General features: G+C 38.6%; 3 protein-coding genes across 6 annotated transcripts; 2 read left to right on the top strand and 1 right to left on the bottom strand.

Moving 5' to 3' along the window:
* The first annotated feature begins 16 nt into the window (after positions 1–16).
* LOC123312964 (leupaxin-like) lies at positions 17–1,017 on the top strand. Of its 3 annotated transcripts, XM_044897604.1 has the most exons (5): positions 17–167; positions 219–296; positions 357–440; positions 496–726; positions 779–1,017. In XM_044897604.1, exons 1-5 carry the CDS (start codon positions 159–161, stop codon positions 908–910), a joined length of 534 nt encoding a protein of 177 aa, XP_044753539.1. In that variant the 5' UTR covers positions 17–158; the 3' UTR covers positions 911–1,017. The 3 variants fall into 3 exon arrangements, with proteins under 3 accessions (XP_044753539.1, XP_044753538.1, XP_044753540.1); XM_044897603.1 differs by having other exon boundaries at positions 219–440; XM_044897605.1 differs by having other exon boundaries at positions 219–440; positions 496–721; positions 779–916.
* A 504-nt stretch (positions 1,018–1,521) lies between these two features.
* Positions 1,522–4,228, top strand: LOC123312961 (RNA-splicing ligase RtcB homolog). The gene is made up of 6 exons (XM_044897599.1): positions 1,522–1,979; positions 2,039–2,173; positions 2,225–2,403; positions 2,518–2,853; positions 3,470–3,769; positions 3,828–4,228. The coding sequence occupies exons 1-6, from the start codon at positions 1,637–1,639 to the stop codon at positions 4,053–4,055; spliced, it is 1,521 nt and encodes a 506-aa protein (XP_044753534.1). The 5' UTR covers positions 1,522–1,636; the 3' UTR covers positions 4,056–4,228.
* LOC123312959 (sodium- and chloride-dependent GABA transporter ine-like) lies at positions 4,215–15,564 on the bottom strand. Of its 2 annotated transcripts, none has more exons than XM_044897592.1 (10): positions 14,342–15,564; positions 8,350–8,540; positions 7,494–7,628; positions 7,012–7,234; positions 6,031–6,298; positions 5,747–5,975; positions 5,575–5,687; positions 5,375–5,515; positions 4,844–5,221; positions 4,215–4,724 (listed from the first exon to the last, which is right to left on the bottom strand). In XM_044897592.1, the coding sequence occupies exons 1-10, from the start codon at positions 15,235–15,237 to the stop codon at positions 4,398–4,400; spliced, it is 2,901 nt and encodes a 966-aa protein (XP_044753527.1). In that variant the 5' UTR covers positions 15,238–15,564; the 3' UTR covers positions 4,215–4,397. The 2 variants fall into 2 exon arrangements, with proteins under 2 accessions (XP_044753527.1, XP_044753528.1); XM_044897593.1 differs by lacking the exon at positions 14,342–15,564 and adding an exon at positions 9,796–9,975.
* Between the last annotated feature and the right edge of the window lie 1,427 nt (positions 15,565–16,991).

Here is a 16,991-nt window from a genome sequence, read left to right as displayed (position 1 = left end):
TTTATTTCATTTCATCAGATCCCAATAATGAAGAATTGTTGAAGAAATAGTTGAAACCGGATTTTTGTCAATCTCATGACAAAATGAAAAATGTCAAAAAAAACATGATTTCCACATCCTAATCAACAAAATTCAAGTGCATAATAAACTTCAACACCATGCCCGAAGTAAGGTTTAGCTGAAAGTCTACAAACTTTGTTGAATATTATATTTTCCAGAAGACAGTGGAGAAATGTGCCGGATGTAGGAAACCTATAACAAAAAATTACGTCTTTGCCCTGGGTAAAAAGTGGCATGTAGAACATTTCAAGTGTACACGGTGCTCAAAAATTATCTCAAGACAAACTTTCTTTCAGAAAAATGGCCTTCCTTATTGTAGAAACGACTTTTTAGAATTATTCCACCACAGATGTAGTAAATGCAACGAACATATCTTAACAGTAAGTTCTGTTTAGTTTTCACTGTCTAATGAATAATTTCACTCTTGATATCAAGGAGGCTGTGGAAGCTTTCAACAAGTTTTGGCATGTCAATTGTTTTACATGCACAACATGCCAGAAACCAATCAAGCCACCACTTTATTTTGTCAAAGACGGGAAGCCCTACTGTATTGAAGATTATGAAAAAAATTTCGCCCCCAAATGTAAAGGATGTGGAGAATACATATTTGAAGACCACTTGAAAGTTTTGGGTGGAATGTGGCATTTCACATGCTTTGTTTGTAAAGTGATTATGGTTTTTTTCATTTACTATTACAAGCCTAATCCCATTTTTCCAGGATTGTAAGAAACAAATTGAGAAGAAGTACTTTTTGATAGACAACAAACCAGTTTGCGAAGCTTGCATAGATAGCAATAAGGACAAATCGAGAAGGTGTTATCAAAGTTGCTGTAGTTTTCATCGGGACTAAAACTTAAGGATTAAATGGAATTTTCAAACTTTAATAACAAAAAATAAATGCAACATATGTAACTATAAAATTATACAGAAGATATGATACAAATTCATTAATAATCACCATTTGCTATAATCTGCAAAAACGTTCAATCAGAATCAAATTCCTCGTCATCATCCAGCATTTTAACATTTGGTCGTAGATCTAAATCAGCATTCAACTGTGATTCGAAATTATTTATCTCCAACTTCACACTCGATGGCGTTGATTTTTCTCCCTCATTTGCGTCATTTTGTTTTGGATTTTCTCGAGCTTCAATCAGACTTTTGATATGTAGATATTCCACTTCATTCCGGCTGAGTTCCTGATTAATTTTATTCAAAACACCAACCAATTTTTTTTCTAACTGCGAAAGGTGTTTCAGTTCCTTTTTATTTATTTGTGTAGACATTGTAATAGCGAACCGATCAACTTTTTAACCAGTTCAGTAAAAATTGTTTACGAATTTGAAAAATTAATATTTTTCATTCTGAATTTGAGGTTAATGTTTGATTACTGTCATCTCGTGCAGCATAGATTTAAAATTAGCTTTTTCTTGGACGGTTGAGAACTTCAAGAAATGTGTCTATGGTATGAAACTAACCTGCAACTTCAAACCAAACAAACCTGTGCACCTGTGTATCCGGCAATTAATAATTTATTGAAATTAGATATTGAGATTAACTATAAACTATCGTTAAAATGGTTGTAAGGCAGTATAACGAAGAACTCAAATATTTAGAGAAATTGACCCCTCATTCTTGGAGAATCAAGAAGGGCTTTCAGCCTAATATGAATGTTGAAGGGATTTTTTATGTTAACCAAACTCTAGAAAAGCTTATGTTGGACGAACTACGAAATGCTTGTAGACCGGGAATGGTTGGTGGGTTTTTGCCAGGTGTTAAACAAATTGCAAATGTTGCTGCCCTTCCTGGTATTGTCGGGAAGTCTGTGGGTCTGCCAGATGTTCATTCAGGTTACGGATTTGCCATTGGAAATATGGCAGCTTTTGATGTGAATGACCCAAAATCGATTGTATCACCTGGTAAGATTTCAGGTCATTTTCCGAAGAAACATATCTTACACATACAATTTCTTATGTAGGTGGTGTAGGCTTCGATATAAATTGTGGAGTAAGGTTACTCAGAACAAACCTTTTCCTAGAGGATGTGTTGCCAGTGAAGGAACAGTTAGCGCAAAGTCTATTTGATCATATACCTGTTGGAGTTGGTTCCAAAGGCATATAATGGTAGGTGAACAATTGGAGTTTTGTCTGACTTTTGATTTTAGGTATAATTCCTATGAATGCTAAGGATTTGGAGGAGGCCTTAGAAATGGGTATGGATTGGTCTTTGAGAGAAGGGTATATATGGGCTGAGGACAAAGAACATTGTGAAGAATATGGAAGAATGTTGAATGCCGACCCTTCTAAAGTCAGTATGAGAGCTAAGAAAAGAGGATTACCCCAGGTATTTAATCTGTACTTTATTGAGAAAATCCTAATTCTATGACCTGTCAATTTCAATTTCTAGTAATTTTTCTGTTTTGATATTTTTGTTTATAACTGATCGTTCTCTTATCAGCTGGGAACTTTAGGGGCTGGAAACCACTATGCGGAAATTCAAGTTGTGGATGAAATTTACGACAAGTGGGCAGCTTGCAAGATGGGAATCGAAGAAAAAGGACAAATATGTGTTATGATTCACTCGGGAAGCCGAGGGTTCGGACATCAGGTGGCCACTGATGCTCTGGTTCAAATGGAGAAGGCTATGAAGAGGGACAATATCGAAACAAATGACCGACAGTTGGCTTGTGCCAGGATAAATTCAACAGAAGGACAAGATTATTTGAAATCCATGGCAGCCGCTGCGAATTTCGCTTGGGTTAACCGGAGTTCAATGACTTTCTTGAGTAGACAGGTCAGTCTTTACCACTTTCATTTGTTTATGATTTACTTTTTTTTAATTCATATAAATCTTCATATTTTCTCCTCATAGTAGGTATATTTCTTAAGCATTAATTTTTCAACAAAACTGAATCGAAATTGCGGTCATAGAGAAGTTGTTGAAAATGAGGTAAAATCATAGATGAAAGATGAACTGATAATTATTATTTGTATCAGATTCTATGACAACGTATAAAGCCGATCGGGGAATGTCATGAATGGGTTCGGAAAACGCTTTGATTATTCATATGACTTCGTCTCGCCGACCGCGAAAGAAATCAAACGAAAGTCGAATAATCAGACCATGCCCAGGTAGCTCTTTAAATCCAGCAGCCAGATCGGAAGAGACCCAAAAAAGTCCGTGAAAATTGAGAATTTTGACGTTTACTTATATTTTGACAACACTGAGAAAAGTCAGGTTAGAACCGATTACGAACAGGGGTGGGTAGTACCCATTCGATTCATAGAGCAAAGATTAGAGTTTTTGGCATCGGTATTCATTGTTTTTTAAGGCAAATAATATTAAATTTAACTTAAATTCTAACTCGACACTTTGGGAATTATTGTTAGAATCTCGTATTTTTTCTCAGGCTTTCGCCAAACAATTCAACACAGTCCCCGACGATTTAGATATGCACGTCATCTACGATGTGTCCCATAACATAGCCAAAATCGAGGAGCACATGGTTGACGGTAAACCGAAGACGCTTCTGGTCCACAGGAAAGGATCCACGAGAGCTTTTCCACCGCATCATCCTCTGATACCCGTCGACTATCAGTTGACGGGTCAGCCCGTCTTGATCGGTGGTACCATGGGAACTTGCAGCTACGTGCTGACCGGTACCGAACAAGGGATGATAGAAACGTTCGGATCGACGTGCCACGGAGCGGTGGGTGGTTCTCAGATCGAAATTAACTTGAAATTGAATGATGTGAATTTTTATTTAGGGTCGGGCTCTGTCTAGGGCTAAGAGCCGCAGAAATTTGGATTACACGCAAGTGTTGAGGAAAATGGAAAGTATGGGAATATCGATCAGAGTCGCGTCGCCCAAATTGGTGATGGAGGAGGCCCCAGAATCTTACAAAAACGTGACGGATGTAGTGGATACGTGTCACGCAGCTGGCATCAGTAAGAAGTGTATAAAATTAAAACCTATCGCGGTTATCAAGGGATGAGGTAAACGTGTATTCAACAAATGATTTTCTGTGTATATGATTTATTTAATTGTATTCTTTTGTCGATTTCATTATTGTGGAACTGTTAAAATCCGCATTCACGTCCCGAGACACGAAAATAGTTCTTGGGAACCATCGTGTTACAATGAAAAAAATATATGTGATCACTGGAATGTATTTACTTTTTCTGTTCATAAATAATCGCAAGTCAATATACTTTTTAACCGACTACAATTGAGTCCGATTCAATTAAACAGATAACCTTCGAGATGCTCAGATTCGATCTGGAGAATTTCCTTTCAATATTTACATTCGTTACTTAAAAAATAAGTGGCGGGACTTTCAGGTTTTACTCTCCTTCGAACTCAACGAACTGTCACTAGGTGGCGTCGTTTCGACGTGTATGGTGACCGGATCGATCCGGTGATGTCCGGACTCTAAACTGTCCCTCTTCAGGTTGCTGTTTTCGGTCGATACGATCCCGTTGTTCCTCGGGATCTCCAACGTTTGGATCGGTATGTAAGTCGGTCCGGATGTCTTTCCCCTTGCGTCCGAACTCTGCAGGACCAACATGGGCTGCATGGTTTCTTCCAGGACGCAGTCGCAGTCCACATCTCCGCACTTGAGACACTTTTCTTCCAAATCGGGCTTTATCGAGTTCTTCAGTTTCTGGAATCGAACAATTAGTAAGTGATTGAAGTGGAATGTTGGCAACAGTGTCGAAATTTCACCTGTCATCAGAAGAAACCATAGAAATTCGACTAATGCTGTCAAAAGGAAGTACTTACATCCATTATACTCTCACCAGGAGTCTTCAAAAACACGTACACCATAAAGATCGGGATGCAAAGTAAAGATACAGACGCTATCAGCCATCCCATGACTATGGCCCAATCCGGAAACTCGTAGGAACCGTTGTTGTATGTGGGCGGTGCATAGTCGATCAATAAGAACACCCATAAGCAGACGATCATCAGCGGCGTAGCGATCACCCAGCAAAATTTGAAGTACCACCCCGGATGCTTGCCGGTCATAGTCTTCACGTTCCTGCTCAACCTCCTACCTCCATAAACCCAAGCAATGGCCACGACCTCGAAGAAGGCCAGGTACATCTTGGATATGGTGGCCGTGTAGTGGTCCATCAGTTGGAAGAAATATATACCGCTCTAAAAAGATTTTGAGAGGTTTATTTAGAAGTCTTCATTTGGATCCAACAATAAGAATACGTAAAGAAGACTTTGAAGGTTATGTTAGTAGCATAGAATACCAGGTGTCATATTGACATCTGTCATAGAAAAATGAATTTTAAGATTCCATACCTTTGTCACGTAGGGTAGTCCGAACACTGCGGAAATGAGGCATACGACCAAGACTAAGATCTCGTGGCACATCAGGTGGTTTTTGATCCACACCGGAAAACCGTCGTGTATGGACGTAACAACGACTTCCACCGTCGCGAACTGCGAAAAAACTGTATAAATACAATGGAAAATCCACGGAAGCACCGTTTGATATTTACTTGACTGTTCAAGGCCAGGCAGAGCAGCATGAAGAAGAATAGTATGGCCCATAGATTCGCTGCCGGCATCTGGGCTATTGCTTGCGGGTAAACCACGAAAATCAATCCAGGTCCTGAAGAAGTTATTAATTTCATTTCAAAAGTCTTCCTGAATTTTGCCCTAAGGACTTACCATCAGTTATAACGTCTTCTATGGAAGTGTTGTGTTCTGTGGCTATGTTCCCAATGGTGGCAAATGCGAAGACGCCGACAAGTAGGCTGGTTACCAAGTTGACCACGGATACTGCTACAGTATCTTGTAAAATGTTGTTGTTGTACTTGTTGTAACTGGCGAAGGAGATCATGGATCCGAATGCTATACCCATGGAGTTGAAGGTTTGGGCTGCTGCATTCACCCATACCTGCACAAATTTCAATGATCTCTCTGGTGGTCATCTGGCTAGGGATTTTTCTTACCTTAGCCTCTCCGAGTAAGGACCATTTGGGCTTGAAGAAATATCTCAGTCCCCTGTCTGCACCTTCCAGCGTCAACGATTTGGCGAGAAACAACAGGATAAGGAGAAACGGAAATGTCGCAGTGAAGTATCTCACCCTGCCAGAGGATTTTATGCTTTTCCATATGGCGAAATATACGAGGACCCAAGCACAAATCAGACACGCTACTAGTTCCCATCGTAATTGGTGAAAGTGCTCTATCCCAGGTCCTGCTTGAAGGACTTTTATTCTGCAAAAAGGAAAGTAATCCTGTGGGAGTTATTCAGTTTGTTGCAAACCGCGCAGCGTTTGGAGGAAGCCGCTGAATTTTTCTTAGCGTCGAAGGGCATACAAAAGAAGAAGTAGAGTCAAGAATCCTCTACTTCTTGCTGAAATTTTGGAGGCATAGAGAAATATGATCTATGGAAGTTACCATGAAAATAAGAAAGGCACAAAAATGGCATAATCAGACCTTGCCAAAGTAATATCATAAACCCTGGAGCCAGATCGAAAAACACCAAGAAAGCCCGAGAAATTTGGGATTTTTGACGTTCACCAAACGCAAATCCGCCCCTATCTCACAAATAGGGTACTATGACGAATTGTCAAAATCGTTGGTTGGACAGGCAATCTTTTACACCGTTCCTTAGAAATTGCTCTGTCTACCCCAAGGTTACCAACGCAACCAACGATTTTGACAGTTCTTTAGAAATTTAACGTCATTTTGATAGAAAGAGGTTAGAACCGACCACAGACAGGAGTTGGTAATGCCGATTCCACTCATAGAGAGAAGAAGTGTGTTTTGACCTCGGTATTAGTGTTATTAACTTTCTGGCAGCCATGTTTTATATTCCTAAGCAATCAGTATGAAAGTAAGGAGACTTTAAGCGTAAAAAAGCCAGCAGCCATATTTTCCTGCAGGCGCAAGAAAAGTAAATTCGTGGTAAGACATCGTGAACTTACTCGAAGAATTCTTCAGACGGCGTCTGACTATTCATGGGTTTCGCACTGGTATTATCCGATTTCGGGAGCACCCAACAATGTTTGGTGTTCCAGCGGTGGTTGCAGTCCGCCCACGGCTGGTTAGACTTGAAAGAAGTGAAGAAATAATAAATACCATAAGCTATTATCACACTGTAGTAGGTAGACATCAGGAACGAAATGACAACGCTGCCTAAACCCGTCCCTGGAAAAACGTATTACATAAATAATTAGAGGGGTCCTTGGCAATGTCCGAGGTTCTAGAAGAACAATTAAGAATTACATCACCGGTTCTTTGCCCGCCTACTGAGATGCATTTCGAAGATGATCTTCGCCGTTTCGATTAGCGCATACACATTTTGGTCCTTCGGGCCGGATAATTATTGTGTTTTCGATAATTGATTGTGTGGTTTCGATATCGTTATTCTCGTTTGAAACTCTTAGTTTGAATGTTAAGATCTTACCTTTAAATAGAGGACATAAATGTCCCAGAGCACCAATGGGGCCCCTGCCAGTGTATTGGCCGACGGCCAACTCCATGTATAGCATGGGTACGCCACAGACTAGCATCGAGATGAAATAGGGTATCAGGAACACGCCTGAATTAAAAAAAAAGATAAGAAATTAAGGAGATACAGAGGTTTGATATTCTCAACGAATTGTTTCTCATTTTCAGCCATAATAAGAGTCGAGAAATTATTGTTTTTCATTATTAGTGCCAGAAATGACTAGAATATCTTTTCCTAATAACACCTTCAGGGAAAATGTGGTAGAGCTCGTAAACGTCCTTTAAAAGGTCGAGACTTTTGATTACTTGTGTTGATCAAATTTATTCAACTAAAAATAGATCGATATATTTCATACAGCCACTTTCAGTGTTATCTGTGTCAGAAAACTTCACGATGATAAATTTATATGAGTCGATGATTTACTCAACTTCGTGTATTGCATCAAGGAAATATCAACCGGAATCAAAAACATCTATAAACAATTTTGTCAACCGAGTGGGATGTTTTTACAAATTATGGTTTATTCATCGTGTTCAAAAGTTCTTTCAAGTCACTAAAAAAATACTAAAGGGATCACTTATTTTGTACTTATGAGTGAGACGTTTCTATTCCGTTAACTATTATTAAATGTCTAGAACAATTCTATATTTAAATCGGATTTATTTTGGAATCAGGGTATACGTTTAGTCTGCGCTTCTGAATTCACCAAAATGGTATTTAATGCAGGAAATTGGGGTTTTATTTCAAACTTGAGCAGTTTTAGGTGCTGAAGAACAAGCATTTCGTTATACTCGGTCGGAAAATATCTCACCTCCACCGCTTTTATAACACAGATAGGGAAACCTCCAAACTGAACCCAGCCCAACGCTATATCCCACGCAGGCTAGGACAAATTGTAACTTGTTGGACCATTGGTATCTTATCGGTTTTGAATAGGAACCATCCTCGTCTTCCTGTTCAATATCATCGCTGTCTTCATCGTACATGTATTCCTCTGGAGGCCTGAAACAAGGTTATTTTCTATATCTTTGAATTTTATTAGGAAAAGAAATAAGTCTCTATCATTGCAGGATAGTTTGAAGAAATATACAGCATCAATTTCGTGTAGAACCATGTGGTGAGGTTGTTTCGATTTTGAAAAGTGGCAGCTATATTAAAAATTACTCAACAAGCAATTTCATATCGTTTAAAATCCTTGGGAACGATTTAAAAACAAGGAAATTGGATCCCAAATTAAATGACGCTGATTTTGCACGTGCAAGACGATGCTTGCCAAGCATGGACTATTTTGTACTGGAGCATAACCCTAGTCCATTTTTGAAGCATCTGTGATCATTTTTTTTCAAGTTCTCTTTTTTTACTATATGTCTTCATCGAATTATAGCACGAGTCTGATCTGATTTCGGCTGAAAACAGCTCTTTATTTGTTTTACCGGATGCAACGAGGTTAGAGTGTCGCGAATCAAGGTGATATTATCATTTTGTTTGATGGTGAGTTATTGCACCAAACTTAAACAAAAGTGTCCTGACAATTTACGCAATAACCGCATTGTTTTGAATATCTGAACGTCGGAAAACATAAATATGGCTGAGATATCAATGAAGATATGGAGTAATATATCATTTGTGTCAAGTTGAAGGGTTTACGAGCGCAGGGCAAACTCATTCATCAATTTGACTGGGATTTCAGCGCTTTTCATAGCAAAAAATCAGATGCGAAGTCCCTATACTTCGAAATTATCGGTGAATCCAGATCTTGTTGAAAGTTTTGCGAAAAATCTTCTCTGACAGATGCTTTTGTGGTGTCTCAATAAAAAAAATTGATTAACATCCTATTATTTCGAGAGTTGATAGCTGACAAATACAGGAAGATGAAACCATGCTTCATCAAAAAAAAATGAAACGGGTTATCAATGAATTTGTTAAGAAACCACTGGCAAAGGAGACTCCAGTTGAGATAAATCTCGAACAGGGGTCGTGGAGCTTCTGTAATCACATTTACAACATTGTTGATTAACTCTGTGGTTCTCCTACCATTTCCGAAGGAGGATTCAATAATAAAAACCATTTTCAAATAGTCATTCCCAAAATAAATAAACCAGTAGCATTTTTCTAACAGCCAACGATACTTTTTTATCATGCATATGAGCCAACAATGCGGGGACAGACTATACTATTTCCATCCATTGAAAGAATAAGTTAACCCAATTACAATCTACAATTCACCGAAATGAAAAGTTAAGAAGGAGGTACTCACAACAGATGTGGAAATATAAAGTCGCCACGTTCAACCTTCCTGTGCGGTTTAATATAGAACACTTTCCTGTTGGACGTCATTTTCTTCACGCAGAGGAAGATTCACTGAACCTTACTCAATGAGGCTTATTGAAAACAAGCGAGTTATAACAAGGTCCATTATCGAGTTAGCAAATGAATACCTCAAATAAAAATATGTCAATCGTGGAGTTAAATTGATAAAACAACTTTACATGTATATCTCATCGATTATCAGGTAATTATTATTTGTCTTGGTATTACGAATCGCTCGCTTCTTGAATCATGGGTGACATCTCCGAATGATGAGTGTTTCATGCGAGGTTTTGAATTATTATGGAACTTGAGGGTCATAATGAAGCTGGACTGGAATTTTCTGAACCCCAGTACCCGAAAATTTTTCTAAATTTCAATCTACTAAACATTCCTGGCCCCTAGACTGATCCTTGCGGCACCCCAAAAAATATATGCTAACTCTATTGTATTATTTACGTAATAGGATAATACAAATGATTAGGTTAGTTGTAAAATTTAGCAGAATTTCTGCATCACGGGTCTTAACAACGTAATAGGTGCATATCCTTGAATTATCCTTGGAAATGAAAATTGCACGAGGAAAATTATCGTATGCGATTTCTGCTCCTGGCAGCTAACTTGGCTGAAATTGCGCGTGTTAGAAAGTAATAGGAAAATTGAGGTAGAGATTTAAATCAAGGACTCATTCGGGGACCAAATGATTTCAGAGAGGAAATGAGTGTTTTAGGAATTTGTTGTTTTTATATAAGCCTTCTAGGGATCTTCAAAGTTCGTTGGGATAGAGCTCTTGTAGCCTCAAGGTTGGGGAACACCTAAGAATAGGACAATTTGAATCGCATAATCCAGACTCGTATCAAAATGTTAACATAACGGACAGAATTATTGGCATACGACAAAAGTAAGGAAGGATCAAAGAAACCTTTACATATGGCCGACTCACAAAAACAATACACCACACATGTTTCGCTAAAACTATGGCATCTTCAGTTGTTTGAAAAAACAACATATCACACTATTCGTATGAGTTTCTGGATTGGATAATTGTGAGAGTCTTTTCAGTTTTTTTTTTTACCATTCATGGGAGTACCTATTGGGTTCTTTCGGCTCTGGAACTTATCGATATTTCATGTTGAATAAATGAGTAATCTCAGGCGTTATAAAAATCATCTGTTCATCTTGTGACAATGAATTCAATGGACGACTGAAGAAAGTCTGGTAATTAATATAACGCCTTCATATTCGTGATCATGTTTGATGAATATTAATTACACTTAAATTTTCATTACGAATAGGACTATTCGGAATTATTGAATTATCCACCACAGGATCAACGATTAAAATTTCACAACCGACTGAAAATATTGTCAATGCTGTGAGTTATTACCGAACGATTGTTTGATTTGTTTGCCAAAATAATGCTTGGCCACTTATTTTCTTAACAGATATGAGTTGTTGTCTTCCGTTTTTTGTATTCAACGGCTAATTTTGAAGAGAACAAAGTGTTTCTTGAAATTAATAGGAATGTACTCTAACTGTTAAATGATTCATACATGTTCACTTATACCTAGATGAGCAGTTTCAAATTTCAACGTAGAGTATTTCGTTTGGGAAATCAAAACTGAATTGAAAACATCATAAAATAGGTTAATTTCTCTGATGATTTACGTTAATTTATCCATCATGTAAATCCACCTGACATTCGAAAATTAGTCGGTTAATTTTTGAACTAAATGGAGAAGGATAAATATTTTGAGGGCAAATATTGTGAAACCTGTGGTTTCCATATCTTGAAACATCATTCATTGTATCATGTTTTAAAATAAATAGTGAAACATTTCATACGTTTACGTATGATACAATATATGGCGCAGAGTCGACTCTCGTCATATTTGAAGCAGTTTTTCAATTTTCTGTTTCGATCTGTCATTCTCTTAAATAATTGTTGAACAAGGCTGGGAGTGTAAAAAATATTGAGAATTCTCGATATTCATAGGGAAAATTAGCTGAACGTTCTGTTCTCAATATATATAATTATTGTCAATTAACTTCAAGTTGTAGTCAGCTTTAAATAGATGAATAATAATGTCACGAGTTTTTTTAAGTTTTGGTATTTTCAATGTCATGTTATTGCAGAGTTTTACTTCAACGATGTAAGTGATGAAACTTTAAAAATGATAGGTAATATCGAGAAATATTTCAATTTTATGACAATCATGTTTTTCTGCAGACTGCCTCAAGTGGTCATGGCGTTATGACTTATGAGTATTGCCAACATTTCAATTGTGACCCTCAAAAAATACTGGAGCCGGATCTCTTCAATTTCTGTGCATATTTGAACAGCGATATGATGTTGGTTTCGTTGAATTCTCTGAAGCGTGAGTGATATACGAACCGAATATAATTCAGACCGTTTCGTCACACCAAGATTGAAATTTTAGCTTTTAATTCGTTATGTACATGTGAATTTGAGGATTGACCGCTATTTTCATAACTATATCATTTCGCACACTGATACACCTATTCACCCAATCCAATCTTACTTTGATGTATTGTTGAAATATTCTATAGTTCAAGGTCGTAATTGAATATGAGTGAAACAAGAGTGCCTCGGGCGCAATAACCGTCAAATAGAATGCCATAGGCGCCACTGTGGTTTGAGTATCACCGGGGTAAGACATCCACAAAAAGGTCATATAAAAATCCCAGAAATCCAGAAATTTTTAACGATTTAAAAGAGTCGATCAATAGAAAAATTCTCACTGAAAAAACTATTTTTCATCACCTTGGAGAGGAGAGTTGCAGGTAGTTTTTTTATGGGGGTCAGAGATGAGATCAGATTTGGCCGTTGGAGTGTGAATCATTCCGAAGCTCTCTTCTGGGGCGTCCTGTATACTATAAATATCTTCGAAGGTCAATGTACAGCTACCGCAAAACAATCGAAGTCGTTGTCCAAGTGAGACAATCTTTCGTTTGTGGAATTTAGTCTTCTGAGTCTGAATAGGAAGAATTATCGACTATTCCAAGGTTTTTTCTGATTCTATGTGTATTTATTGGAGAATGGTCAAAGATTCGAATGCTGTTTTGGAGCATTGGGGCCTACTGTGAGGGGGATGCTGATTTGGCAGCGTCTATCAACTCTATTGTTCATTTTTGCGAAATAATAATGGCAAATGACACGATGGAGCAGCATGTCCAAATGATTTATACACTTTACTCTCAAAATGTATGTAACAGAACCTTAGGAAGTCAATTCTTTTATTCAATGATTATAAACAGTTCCTCTGCTCCAGAGTGTTAAGAAGAGAACCCCAATTTTACCCAAAGCGACCCACATACTAGCGATATGGTTGCCAACTTGGTTGACAGCAAACGGTTGGAGCAACTAACTGCCAAAGAACCGTTCATCGTTTTGGACTATGTCAACGAGACATGGGACCATACCAGTTAAGTGTATGGCTTCAAAAATCATTGAAATCACCTTCAATATGATGCACTTACAAAAGATTCTCATAGCATATAATCTGTGGCCATAAGTACATACGTGGTTTACCTATTTGCAACTTGTGTATATGCAAATGATTGCAAGATCCTACTGATTGATAAAATTCCCCTCGTGTCTTTACCGGGAAAGAAGGTAGTACATGATTTCCTTTTATCATCATCAATGGCGCGTTCCACGAAGAGAAGTGATTAACGCTGTAGAATTTCAGGCATCCTGGAGGTGTTATTTCCATCCCGTGTCAAATACGCACGAAACAAACGAGGCACCGCATCAATGTGGAAGTCAATCATTACAGGAATAAAGCAAATTGCCGCACACATCTCAGCCTTGTTCAAGGCCGAGGAACATTTGGTTTGATTACGCCAAAAAGGAAAAAATGGGTACATACTTCATTCGGGAACTTGCCGAATCAGATAGGCTCTGCGATGTCAAAAAGGCCAGGGTTCAAAGTTGGTTCCGAAGCGATTATGATAATTGATTAGAAGAGATTGTTTTTGGGGATGATGCGACTCATTCCTAGGTCAGTGTGTAAGAGTGTGAACCGTACCTCACACCTGAACCACCGAAACGAGCTTTAAATGAACGATTTCGTCAATATCAGTCTTCAAAATGCCAAATACCCTCCCAAAACTCAGACTCTGGATGCGCCACTGTATATTATATCTTTTAAATTCGTTCAAACTTAATTTACTGCTGAAATATTCCAGGTAAGTAACTCATTCGAATTTTGGCCAATTTTCAATTTGACGCTGCAAATATATCTGTCGACGAATGTTGCAGGAAAGTGAGCATTTTCATGTTACGAAAGTTAATCAATACTTCATAAAATAAACAGTATTTCGTTCACACTTTTCTTTCCAGAAACTAGTGGAGTTTAGTTGATATTTGTCAAGGGGGACTTTGACTTCATCTTCTTTCAGTTACTTCACCATAGTTAGCAGAGACAATTGATATTTCTGCTAGTTGCTGCACTCTATCAACTAACACTTACGTTGGGGGATTCACGATGGTGAACAACTCCTCAGGTGATGTCGGCACCCTCCTGATGATCATCTTCTTGCCATCGGTCGATCCCAAACCCACCGAAGCCCAGCTCCTGATGGACGCCTGATCGGAAAAGGGTTTCGAGAACAGGCTCTCGCCACACTCACTGCCAGGTTTCTCACCGTAATAACCACTTCTCAGAGATCTAACGCTGTTACCCCTCCTGAAATTGGGAGAACTGGACGAAATCTGACTAGTGAGGTCCACCCCCGTCGCCACCCTCTTGATCGTATTCTTATTTATAACGGGAAAATCGTTCAACGATGGCGTGTTCGAGGACCTGTTGGACTTGTCGCTGGTCGTGTGGAGTTCCACAGCGGTCGGTACGCGGTTCATCCTATTCTTGTGCGTGGTATCCACCTGTTCGTTCTTGTTTTGCTCGTTGGGGGTTTGTTTGTCGTTGGAGTCCTCGGACGTGTCGTCCTCATCTTCTATTATGGTTTGGGGGTGGTGGTGGTAGTGGTGATGCTTCTGTTTCTGGGCACCCAAACTGTAATCCCGACCGTTTTCGGCGTCACTCTTGGTACCGTAAGAATTGGGAATTTTCGAACTTTGTATCGCGGATACGTTGGTGTGTTTGCCGCCCGGTAGATTCATACCTTTCACACGTGGTTCGGTCAGAGACGCGCGCAAACTTTTGTTGGTGGCCGGAGCTTCTGGTTTCACGTGTTTTTCGACCGGAGGTTTGACCGGCTTATCGTTTATTTTCGCGGATGGTACATGGGTCGCATCGGCTGCGTTTTTGGCGGCTTTGGGCAGGATCACTGGTCTGTTCTTCCTGTCCTCCATCGCGTTATCTGGAGTGAGCGGAAGGGCGGCTAGATCAACCCCGATTTTCTTCATCTTTCTCACCGAACTCCGTTCACTGAAGCACTTAAGTCGTGTCGGGTTTCATGTTGAATTCCAGGTCTCGGTTCTCTCTAAACAGTTCATGGACAGAAACTGAACTGGCGTGGACACTTTTAAAACCGGATGGCGACCGTTCGCGCTCCTGCCGGCAAGTAGAAGCGACTGGGGAGAGATCGAAGCGTGTTTGTTTATAAATCCTAACTGAATCATGTCCCACTCTCTCGTTTATAATATGTGGTAGCATTAATATTTCGTCAAATTACATTGTCCCGATGGAAACGTTTGAGTCGCAAGTTGGATTGTTCGTAGGGACGTGAAAATACGGTTATCGTGGAATATCGATTTTTCTTATCGAACTTCTTCGATATACGGATGTTGGTTCCACATATTAGCAACAAAGTGATAACGTGTCGTAGAAATCGGATGCAGTGGCGTGCCGCATCTGATTGAATTCACCGCACGCTGATGCGATTTGAACCAGGGATGTGGATCGAAAATAAACGTCGATTTACCTGTATCTGAAAGTGAATGATTGTTTTGAAACCTGTTGTCATTTATAATAGTTTAGCCTTTTTAGTTGGGTTTTGGCTAGAGACTTTTACTGGGATTTTATTTATATAAATGGAGGTCGCTCAATGTTAGGATATTTATTCTTTAAGCTTTGATGCACGTTTGCGTTTTACAATATTGAGCTAGTTAAAATTGGAAAAGAGCTTTTATTATATAGAAGAGAGTACCGAGCATTATTAATAAGATGTCTTTCAGGAAATTAGGGATCCAAGAATTATTGACATCCCAATAAACCTTGAAAATCCAGACACCGTTTAATATCTGGTCGCAAAAGATCTCCAATAATTTCTATAGTTTAAATCACAAAACTAAAATATTTATATAACCTAGAATAGTGCTTGAACTGAAGAGATAACAATGACTTAATTCAGAATAAATTGATCAGTATCCAAAATTAATAGAGAAATTTTTGAATTTGTTTTATTAAATTAAGTAAATTAAGAACAGTACAGAATTAAAATATCTTCGATCAGTGAATAGACTTAAAAATGATTGTTCTATGGGTCAGAGATCACTCTATATACCAACCTTAATTCCGCAACTCAAAATCTCACGATTACCAACCCAAATTCGATTTTCCACAACCACCCTAGATGACAATAATTCTTAATGAAGTATAATTTCGAATCGGACAGTCAAAATCTATTCAAACCGCTGCGTTACGAAGGAAACCAAGAAGAAGTCAAACAAATGTGCCCAGTTGTAGAGAAAACTAACAAAAAAGCTTGAAATTCGATCGGAATCAAAAATCCAACTTTTAGATATTGAAGTGCCGTACATGTTTTCTGGATAATTCGAGGTCTCTGATTCCAAATCTGAGCTCAGTTTTGACGAAAAAAAAATATTTCGGCTGCTAAGGCCTACCAAAGTTTCAGCCCTTCAAAAGGGCGTAAAACGAAAAATTATTCACTTGAAGAAGAACCGAAGGCAGTTTCTGATAGAGAAGAGCCTAATTGAACTATATTTCGACTTTCAAGACGATACGAAGAAAAAAGTATTTTCGGCGAAAATTTTTCATGATGTGTCTTGCGTTTTTTTCGATCGGAATCAAAAATCCAACTTTAAGATATCGAAGTGCCGTACATGTTTTCTAGATAATTCGAGGTCTCTGATTCCAAATCTGAGCTCAGTTTTGGCGAAAAAAAATTATTCCGGCTGCTAGGGCCTACCAAAATTTC

Source organism: Coccinella septempunctata, chromosome 5 (assembly GCF_907165205.1).
Source record: "Coccinella septempunctata chromosome 5, icCocSept1.1, whole genome shotgun sequence".
NCBI classification, from domain to species: Eukaryota; Metazoa; Arthropoda; class Insecta; order Coleoptera; family Coccinellidae; genus Coccinella; species Coccinella septempunctata.
The sequence above is the reverse complement of the archived record's forward strand: the minus strand, read 5'-3'. Positions and strand labels throughout refer to the sequence as shown.